General features: G+C 43.9%; 1 protein-coding gene across 2 annotated transcripts; it reads right to left on the bottom strand.

Moving 5' to 3' along the window:
* Nucleotides 1–8061: 8061 nt before the first annotated feature.
* Nucleotides 8062–9694, bottom strand: LOC147905302 (trihelix transcription factor GT-3b-like). 2 transcript variants are annotated; one of them, XM_087379390.1, is made up of 2 exons: nt 9470–9694; nt 8062–9386 (listed from the first exon to the last, which is right to left on the bottom strand). In XM_087379390.1, exons 1-2 carry the CDS (start codon nt 9542–9544, stop codon nt 8808–8810), a joined length of 654 nt encoding a protein of 217 aa, XP_087235516.1. In that variant the 5' UTR covers nt 9545–9694; the 3' UTR covers nt 8062–8807. The 2 variants fall into 2 exon arrangements, with proteins under 2 accessions (XP_087235516.1, XP_087235525.1); XM_087379399.1 differs by having other exon boundaries at nt 9508–9593.
* Nucleotides 9695–10982: the final 1288 nt, after the last annotated feature.

The raw sequence follows: 10982 nt of genomic DNA, 5'->3' as shown, positions 1-10982 counted from the left end.
AACACTCTCTAGTGTTGGAGTAGGCCCATCTGGCACAAAGGGGCAAGATGCCATGGACAACAAGGGAAGTAAATAGGAAGAGTCACAAGGTAAGAAAGTCCCAGGATTCTAAGTCAAAATGCATCGAGTCTGACTGGGAAGATACAAGGAAGTGCAACCAAGACAAGGCTCCGAGCAGTAGGAGTGAGAAAAGCCTAAAGAGCCCAGCAACAGGTGGAATAGGGAGTGGAACCACAGGTTGAGTAGCAGACGCCAAAAGAACAAGTGGTCGCCACAGCATCGACTAGTTCAGCCACTCTACCTCTGCCCCTAAACTTCTCCTAGCCTTGCCCCCAACCAAAAAGGAATTTTCCCCTCGATCCTTTGTTGCACAAGGATATTGATATAGACCGATAAGCCACAAAGACACAGTGGCACTGTTTGAGGGAAAATTTGGTTGTAGCAGCTCAGCACTGGACTATCTAGCCAACAACTAGCTCCCTTCCCAAGTACTGAATCAAAATGTCTTTGTCTAGATGCAGTACAGGGGCTAGTTGTTTGAGTTCTTTGAAAAGGACATGGCTACACTTCGGCAAGCACAGACCACCCTTAGTGTAGAAAGGGATAGGCTGTAGGAGCAATAGGATGGTCGGCGCAATGTGTATGATGAGTTGGTAGAATCCAAGAATGTTTTTATCGAAGCTATGCTTATCTATTAATATAGAATCATGGCAAAAGTTTTCAAGCTCATTTTTTTAGTTTCACAACATTGGTAGAATGTAGTACTTTTTTATATTTTTTCTTTTGAATTTTGAAGGAAAATATGTAAATCCTGGCTAAACTTCAATTTTTTTTGCAAAAAGGTCTAAATCCTGGTGAAAGTTTCAAACATTTATTTTTACTAAAGCATACAAACTTTCGATGCCAATATAAAATTAACGAAACTAACTTGAAAAAATCATCCATGGTAGAATCTCATAGCCAACTCTAATACACTCACACTGGGTTACAATGAGATTATGGCAACCTACAGTGTGAGGTGGACAAGTTACACTCAAATAACTCCAAACTCCAAGCTTCCTAGGAGACGTTGACAATTGTAGCTTCTCGGCTGCTGTTGTAGGCAATACTATAGGATGCACAATAGCGAGCGCAGACGAAGCAAGAAGCTCTTCAAAAGGCACAGGTCAAGATAGCGATAATTCGAGCAAAAATTGCACAACTCCGCCCGGATCTAGAGGAATTGGAGGGTTTGCGAGCCGAGAACACTCGGCTCAAACAAAGATAGTGAATTATTCTCAAGTACAATCTCTCATCCAACTTCCCCAATCTCTTGCCGAGCACTCGATAAAGCTGCCTAGGTGCAGGGAGCCTGATTGGCAATATAGCAATGGGCCAAGGAGAGCCCCGACACTCCTCTCATCCTCTCCCTTAGGTCCGGCCAACAATCCAAAAGGCAGCCACTAGCTCTAAAGGCATGTCTGCTCCAGGTCACTCCAAAGCAACTAACGAAGATGTCATGGCTCAGGCCCTACTCTGGCTAGTTCCTACCAGCCAAAGGTTTTCCGAGCCGAAGGACGAAGGGTGAACTCAAACCCACTTAGTTTTCTTTTGCGAAAAGGGCATACAATTGGCCCCCCGACTCATTTTGTCAGTCTTGAGCTAGGAAATGACGTAGGGACCCAAACTTCCTTCATGGTTCTTTTTTACAAGGCAGGACAGGTCTTTGCCCCGCCCGTTTTTGAAATGGCCACCCAAACTTCACCCGAGTAGGTTCTGGAAGCATAGCCATTTTTGGATGGAGAAGATGTAATTCTCGTTGCCACCCTGGCAACTGAAGTTTTGTGTTGAGTGCTCCGCCGACACCAATTCCCTATCCGCCATAGGGCTTGGGCACAGATCGACTCGGCAGACTCCAGCTCTCCTCCGACCCCGCCTCAATCTCTTCACAATACGACACTCAAACCATCACCCCAAAGACTTCCTTTTATGAGTGCACCTACCGCAATTTTGACTTGTTTGTCCAAGACCGAGAAGCCCGCCAACAGTATAAGGCAGTTATTGCAGCTTGGATCCGTGCCCTTATGCGCCCAATTATGCCGACCCTTCTAGTATATTACGTGGCGTTACTTATGGAGATCAAGAAACTGCTAGGCAGCCACATCAAGAAGGCAGCTACCATGTGGTTCAAGCGGCAGGAGAAAGTCACACCCAATGAAACACTACGTGACTCGGTTTGAGGATGCCTTCGACATCACAAACCCCTCCGAGGACCCACTCACCAAGTAAAGGTCTATGGATTGGCTCACAAAACCCGAGAGGCCTCCCATCGACATACACTCCTTGTATCCCTAGCCTCCTCTCAATCCGATAGAGACGATTAATCCTTTTGAGCCTCTCCCTCCCATACCATCTTCCTCCCTTGCCCTCCAAATTATGCCTTCGGACCTTCCTCTACTGCTCCCGAGTAGCTCCTTGTCAGCCTTCATTATAAAGGCGTGACCTAGTATGACGGCCCCATGGCTTCAACCCACCTTTGAGCCGTGCTTAGTTCCATCCAGTCTGGAACCGTGGGGACCCGATTGCAAAAAGCCAAGGTGAAATGTTAGCCCTTGGGTTAGACCAACACAAGCGAAACTTACGGAGAATTCACCAACACAAGCAGGAGCAGGTGGCGCCAGCAGTTCCTTCAATAGCAACCCCAACCTCCAAGTTGTTTCCCTTGATGTCTATCTACATCACACCCGAGTACGCTCGCACGCACAGCTCACCAAGGATTGCATGAGCAAGCATCTTCATTTGAGCACTACACACGTTGGATTAAGGGTTTACGAGTAGCGAACATCGAGTGCCTATAAAGTTAACCTAAGGGTAGTAAGAAAAACAGACCATCAACAAGATCGCATGTGAAGGGGCTAGAAGATTTACCGACAATGGTGTGCCTAGTGAAGGAGATCAGCCCACTTGTGTTGTGGCAACATGCCAGGAGGGAAGATAAGATTCACAAGCATATGTGGGTGGTATGTGGCCCAATGTGTTGTACAAATAGCAACAAGGTTAGAGGACTACTATAGTGACTGAGAACAGGTTGGCCATCAATCTACTGGTAAGCCAAATGGGCAATCAATGGGGTCAAATATTGGGCTTGTCTAGTCGCCCTCCCAAGTGAGGTCGAGATTCTGGTCGACCCTTTAGTAGACTAGAATGATCCGTGTCTAAGGCCAACATATGGAGGGGGATAGACTAGTAGACTAGGACAAATCATGTCTAAGGCCAACATATGGAAGGGGATAGACTAAGTTCCAACCTCCCCCCCCCAAAAAAAAAAAAAACACGCCCACCCAAATCAATAGGGCACTTGTGCCCATGCCAAAAACATTCACTATGAAGCCAGTAACACTCCACGAAGAGCACGCACCTAAGCAAAGAGCAAGGCAAAGCTTGGAGCAAATAACTTGCTCTCCATAGAGCATCCAAGGCAACCGCAAAAAATATCAAAACCTTATAGAAGCATATGGTTGTTTTGGTGCATCTATTTGGAGCATTTTGGTTGCTCTAGTAGAATCTATTACTCCAAGTCCGAGTGTCCTTGAGAGAGCTTTCCTATGCACACATCATATAAACTTGGATCTCCTTGAGTACTACTCATTCGTTCAACATTCTTCCTTTGGTTTAACATTCTTCCGTTGCATAGGGTTAAGCTATCACGTAACAATCCTCACTATGTTCTAGCATGCTATCAAGGTCGAGAGATGTGCTTAGACTTTCTAACCACCAAAACCCTAGTGGGTGCGAGAACCATATAGATGAGCAACGCATCAATCTTGTGCAACGTGCTAATTATCACGATCAAGTGAAGGGTCATTTGTTAAGGAACCCAATAACCCTATAGACTCAATAATTCCACCAACATGGAACCTACCTCATGCTTTAGCATCTAGAATCCCATCACATATAATGATTGCAAATATGGCTTTCCCATGCATCTAATGTGCCACCACCATACTAAAGATGTCACAACCACAATAAAGATGATGTAAACATGCATGGTGATCAACTATAGAAGTAATGTCGCTTAATTGAAGATGATCTATACATAGGATTGGCTGATTTGAGAAAGCCGGCCGCATGTGACATCCTACGAACAGAACTCACGTGTTTGATCAATAACAAATGCGCAATAAATAATAATAAATAATGTAGTAAATAGTAGTGGATATCCAGGGAGTTAAATAGGCCATCACAATGTAAGAAATGAAGATCACTAAGCTCTTTAAAAACTCTAGAATTAAGGTCCAGCATATAATATTTATAAAAGAACCTGCCTCGAGGCACATCAATTATACATGCTTCTTTCTTAGACAATGATGTAATAGATGCCATGTGGTTACTAACTACATTTCCATGACAAGAGAATCAATAGTCATATCAGTGCTTACCACGGTCTGACTTTCAATGAGAAATTCAGATGCCAAACTAAACAACCCAGCATATTGTAGTTTCATGTCCAACTTTACCTGATTGATTTTAAATGGGTGTCTGATTTTAAATCAGAATTCAGATGTAAAAACTAAAAAATTTAGCATTTAATGATTTCATGTCCTTTAATTTCAGATGTCCAACTACATTTACATGACGAGAATCAAGAGTCATATTCAGAGCTATGTCCCTCCCAAAATAGCTTCCACAGTGAATTTTCAATTACACCATGAACCCACGCTAGAAGAGGACAGCAATTCTGACGAAACAGAAACACTCCTGTTTACACTTGTATTGCATGGTTGGAATTGTCCTCAGTGTAAAGTACTCTCAGCTTCCCACTTCTCAAATTCATGCCCGAGTCCAAATTTGCCTTTTTCGTCATCATGCCCAAAGTAAAGCTTGCTGTTCTCTTTTTGGATTATGTGTCATCTTGCTCTGAGGATTTTCTTGGACAATGGGTGAAGCCAAAAACCCTGGTCATATCTCAATAATATTGTTGAATTTGAGTAACTAACACCTCAAAGAGTAAGGGTAAAGAATAAAGATTTCATGTTGGCAATATTGCACAGGCTTCTTTACTGTTTAATACGCGATATACCATTTGTAACTTCGCAAAGCGTAAGGAATCAAGATTTCATATAGCCAATATTGCACACACTTTTTTACCATTACAAATGCCATATATTGTGAGGTACCTTATGAAACATCTTTCTGTGATATTTAAGTCCTGCTCATGTCGACCGAAGGCAACAACACACTTAGAATCAACGCATGGGATGACACATGAAAACCATGGAAGCTCAAAAAGAAAACTGCATGTCACATGAAATCCAATGAATCCGTCTAAGCATGCCCTACAGAGAATCCCTTCTTTTCCACGTATATCAGAGCACAGTTTGAGCGAATTGCTAACCAAGAAATTGACTTCTAGGTCACTACTGAAACAGATCTAATATGACTAGGTCAACTTACTTCATGGCCCCTCACCTTTTGCGAGCTCCAGATACATCATTCTGACTGTACTATCCACCAGTGCAGTGGAAGACTTCTGAGCCACACTTGTCTGATTACTTGCACCAGGAAGGTAACAATGTTATTTTCAAGTGGGAACAGCTTTATCATATGACCTAGGCCCCTCTTTTTATTGTTATTTTCTCCATGAAGCCTGCTGTCATTAACTAACTTTTGGTATACCTGCATGCACAAGTGTGAAGTATACTTAACTAATGTAAGCTAACCTTGTATACGCTGAAAGGCATTGGCCAATCCTAGGATTTACACACATCCCTCCAATGGAAACATAGGGAAAAGGATATAAACTCCGTACAATCCTTAGTGCCATGCAGAGCCCAATACAGGTTTGACACCTATGGTATGCGAATCATGCACGCTCCTATAAAGTTGTTCTCCCATATGCGTCAGACTCCTGCACAAGGGGAAATCTGGGAATCACTACTCACATAGCTTTACAATTAAATCATATCAATTCCACTGTTATGGAGATGCATCCACTGCATTCTGACTTGTAATCCTCTTTGTAAAGCTTGCATCATAGCAGTCCTTATGGCCACTTAGCAACCATGCACAAGATACAAGGGCAATGTGTGGCCTACAGCCTACAGTTAGTTTTTAACTCTGCAACCTACCCGCCATAAACTTGCCTTCTCGTGCCAGGTGGAGTGCTGCCAATTTTTTCATGCAGTGTGGCCAGTTCCTACCTCAAGCTGTATAACATCCGTGCTGATGCACTCCATTTCCTACTCAATGCTCATGCATAATCAATGCAGTTTTGCTGCAGTCTTAGTTCCCATAATGCATTATGTAACTGATGAGCAGAATTGCAGCAATTCGATGCCCCTACCCGCACAGAACAAATGAGGCTGCCAACAACTTCATGGGCTCTCCGCTTCTGTTTCTTCACTGTTGTTCCCAGAGGACAATGGCAGCAACCTGACGTGCCTCAATTTCTACATCAGGACCTGGAGTCACCAAAACCAGGGCCTAAACTATTGCGCCTTGTTGGGTGCTTTTCAAAGGGCATCCACTGCGCAAAAGACATGAGGGTCCTCAAGCTAACACCAAGACTTTGCGAATGATTGATAACTGGAAGGTTTCCCCCTGTTGGCTGCATGACCTAATGAATACAACATTCTCACATCCTAATAGCTACTTAGCAGGCAAGCTTGTGTAGGTCCAGCCAGAATATATACCTTCGTGAGACTAGAACATATCTAATCTAAACAAATCAAAATTCTTTAAAACAAGTGAAAGAACAGAGGAAAGAAGGGAATTTGCAAGCAACTTTAAACAATACTATGAGTAAATGAGAAAAACAAAAATAAGCATGACCTGGTGGCAAAGCTACGCTTATGTTCTCATCAATGCCCAACCATAAGCTGCCATTTGTGTTTTGAAAGATTTCCAAAATCTCCTGGGTGAGCCCAGTGCTTACTAAGCTTTGAAATCCCAACCCAAACAGCCAAAATTTTGATAGCTAAAAGGAAGAAACAAAGCAGAAAATAAGATAAAGAAATGAGAGAGAGAGAGAGAGAGAGAGAGAGAGAGAGAGAGAGAGAGAGAGAGAGTTAAATTCAGTGAACCATCAAAACAAAAGAAACACCAATGCTGACACAAGGAAACAAAGATAGACCCACTCACATCGAAGAAAACAAATGAAGCACAGACACAAGAAAACAATTATTATCATTGTTGTTTAAGGGGTTATTTATTTATTTATTTATTTATCCTAGATTTAAAAATAGTTATAAATAATAAAATAAGAATAGCCGGCAGATACAAGGACCTCGTGGTAAGATCAGAGGACCACACCATTGGTGGGACTCTGGATCTCTCTCTTTTGTATTGTGTCCATAGCTTTGGACAGAAATATATTATTTTGGTGGTTTCTCTATCTGGCTGGTTCATTGTCTATTGATGAGTCTGCACACACCTATGCTCTGCACATCTATTTGATGCACATTAAGTTAAGAAGTTTGAGATTCCACTCCCCACACCACACTGTAAGAGCTTCTGGACAATTCTATCAGTCTTCCGCTGTGCGTACCCTCTGTTGGGTCATTTCTAACACTAAGAACTAACAAGAAAACGGGATTTTGATTCTACATTCACAGATCCTAAACATAACCAAAGCCGAATTCCAAAGATCTAAGACTACAACATATAGTGCACACTGAATTCTTACAGTTCAGCCAGAATTGGTCACCCCAGTTTACAAGCCAACTGATTCTAGGCCAAGCAGTTTGGGTCTCATTAAAAAACTCACCATCATTGTTCAGCTTGTTTTAAAATCCTTAAACAAGTGTGTTAAGGATTGTGCTGAAATAGTAGGCACTCTTAACAGACATAGCCACTGATAGTGCACCTGGTCAGCCCTTGGTTCTCGTTGAAAACAATTGTTCACGACAAATTGACTGATAGGGTTGCCAGATTCAATTCCCTTCTGAGCTCAAATAGCCACACTTGATTGTAGGAAATTACTGTCAAGCTTTGCTTTCTTTGTGAAACTACAGCATTCAAATTCTCTACACTTAAAAAGTTTTCATTCTATGTGTATTAGCAGTTACCTGCGTAAAGCTTCCAAACATTTCAATGTCTCTGACAAACCTTCAGACCTGACCTTCATCAAGCTTCCAAGCATTTCAATGTCTCAAACAAACCTTCAGACCAGATCTGACCATCATGTAAAAGCAGATCAAGGAGGATCCCCCAAGTTTTTAAGATCATGCATGTGCCTCTCAAAAAGATTCCTCCTTTTGTGAGAAAACATATTTACATAGCATCTGTATATCGATTCAAATAAGCTGTACACAGAAAGGCTTATTAAAGAACTAAGGCCTTGGTCATGAATCTTGTAGTTGAATAAATGGACCATGTATCCGTCCTAAATCTTCAGTAACCTATACTTCCAGCGCACAATAGAGACAGCCACAAATGTTTAAAAGCCGCAACACAAATGAGGGTTAGAAATACTAGAGTCAACGAACACATGCCTCCTTTGTTGTGCTTCAAAAGAAGAATTCGAGGTTTCTGTTAGAGGTTCAAATGTTCCTAGGAAATGTGAAGCAGCATAATCTGGAGCTGGTGTGTGCCATGCTTTTGGCTTTGAATGTGGTGGGACGTACAGAGTTTCCTGCAGAGTCAGAAATGAGACGTACTAATGGAGGTATGCATGAGTAGTAGCGGGTAACATAGCAGGGTTCTGAAAGAAAGCTTCAGATGGGTGCATCTGAACCTTATCTCCGAATGGAAAACCATCACAAAATATGCTGAGGAAACAGAGAGTGGCAGAGAAGGGCAACCCTCGATGTTGCAATGCATGGAAACTATTAGGGCTCCTGTTTGGTGAGTCGATTCAAGATAGCGCTGAACAAAGCATCTCTTTTCTCTGCTCGAGCTTCTTCCCTAGCACGTCTCTGCTCCTCTCTCTCTCGCCAGTGCTGTTCTCTCATAATCCTCTCATTCTCCAGATTCTCCATGGCATTTAAAAACTCTTGCTCTCGTAGTCTGCGCTCTTCCTCCCGCCTCTTCATAGCCTCCCTCCACTGGACCTCCATGCGCTGTTGCTGCTGAAAGAAGTCTTCCAGAACCTCGAGCATGCTGTTGGCTCTACATTTCTCAGCGGTAGCCCTCTGTCGATCCCGATCGGATTTCCTCTTCTTGGATTTTACAGCGCGCTCGTCCTCACTTTCTTCGTCTTCATCGTCCTCCTCGTCGGAAAGATCTTCGGAAGACCTATCCAAAAGCGAGCCTTTTGTGCCTTTTCTCTTTGTCTTAGCGCCCGATTCCGACGCTAAGCGCAGCCTGTCCATGGAGTTGGCACGCTCGGTGAAAATTGCATGCAGTTCCTCAAAGAAGGGGCACTGTCGACCATTATCTGGTTCCGAGCCCTGCGAGGTTACGCCCATCTAAACAAACATGATTCGCAAATCGAATAAGAAAAAGAGAAGCAACATGAGAAATTCACCATACGAAAGAAGAAAAATCCCACCTTGTAACGGTTGACGAGGTTCTTCCACTTGCACTTACATTGCTCAGCGCTACGGCGGTAGCCCTTGTCCTTCATTTTGCAAGAGATGATCTCCCAGAGGGTTTTGTTACGTTTAGTTTGGGTGAAGTCCTTTTCGAGCTGAGAACGGATGGAAATGAAGTCGAGGGTTTCCTGGAAGCCCCAGGGGGGGATACGGTCCTCCTTTTTGGAGGACAGGTCAAGGGGGGGAGGGAGAAGGATGCCATCGGAGGAGGAGGAGGAAAAGGGGGGGGGGAGGAAAGCCAGTGTAGAGCTTACTGCGAAGGCCTACGAAAAGCTCGAAAGCTCGGAGCACAAGATTAACTAAGAAGAAGAAGAAGAAGAAGATGATGATCATGATGATGATTCTGATGATTATGATGATGATGATGATATGATAAATTGTGCGTTATTAGCTGCTGGTCTTGCGCCTCCCCATTCACAGGCCTCCTTGGCTCTTGACGCCCTTTCCTATGCTCTCACTTTTCACTCCGAGCGCCTGTGCGCACCGGACCACGGGTGCACGCCTCGGGATCAAGCTACACATTTACCTTACAAGCTCTTTCCACGCAGGGATAAATGGGCCATTTTCTTACATGACAGCAACCTGTGTGTTGTTCTCACACCACAACCTCAAATGGCACTTCGAGCTAGAATGAATTCAACTAATTTCGTTGGATCCAAAGGGCCTCCTGGGTTCGACCTACATCGAGAAATGAACCTGCAGCCTCGAAAAGTGATCCTGCAGTCTCTGGCAAGGCATCCACCAATCAACTCTCACCCTGCCCTCCTTCTGTCCCTCCCTCTGTGTTAATTCTCTGCTGCGCTGCCTTCTGTCCCTGCCTCTGGCTCTTCTTCACTCTATCTCCATTCTACCCGAGGAAACAACAAAGGCTAGTGGCTGTTGTGCAACCCACTACCACCGGTGGCGCTTAGGAGGAGCAGGGGTGTTGCATTCACCCCTGCGTGGAAACAGCTAGTTAGTAGGGCGCATTTATGCGCTCCCAGGTGCTGGCTTTTGCACTAGAATTTCGCCAGTCGAGACTTTGCACCTCACCGGTGCCGACCACCAAACCTGTAACCTTATGGTCATTGACTCAGGGAGAGAAAAAATTTCTCCATTATTGTTTCAGTGCACAGGTCATGTGCGCAGACCAACCACGCTCAAATGATCGCGTGTGCATAGACTCTGATCCTCTGCTTCCTTGCAAATTCTATCATCGAGGCAAACTTCCATAATGGATAGCTATCAAAAGGAGGAGTTGCACGCGCTATCTTCACGACCAACAACCTACTTTTCTTCACCTCTCTAACATGCCCATTCTACCCACAATTGTGCTTGGACGAAAAGGTGGCTCACATGGGAACGCATCTACATTCAAGGATTCTGCATGCCAAATTAGTGGATATTAGTGGACCTGTAGTGTCCTCTAGCAGTGGTTCACATACTTCGCCATGGACAGGTAGATTGAGATCAGGAGGATCTCCTCAAAGC

This window comes from Dipteris shenzhenensis, chromosome 1 (genome assembly GCF_047967505.1).
Source record: "Dipteris shenzhenensis isolate YYH24624 ecotype China chromosome 1, Dip_SZ_1.0, whole genome shotgun sequence".
Taxonomy (NCBI): Eukaryota; Viridiplantae; Streptophyta; class Polypodiopsida; order Gleicheniales; family Dipteridaceae; genus Dipteris; species Dipteris shenzhenensis.
Note: the sequence above shows the minus strand (reverse complement) of the source record. Positions and strands in the feature narration are given on the sequence as shown.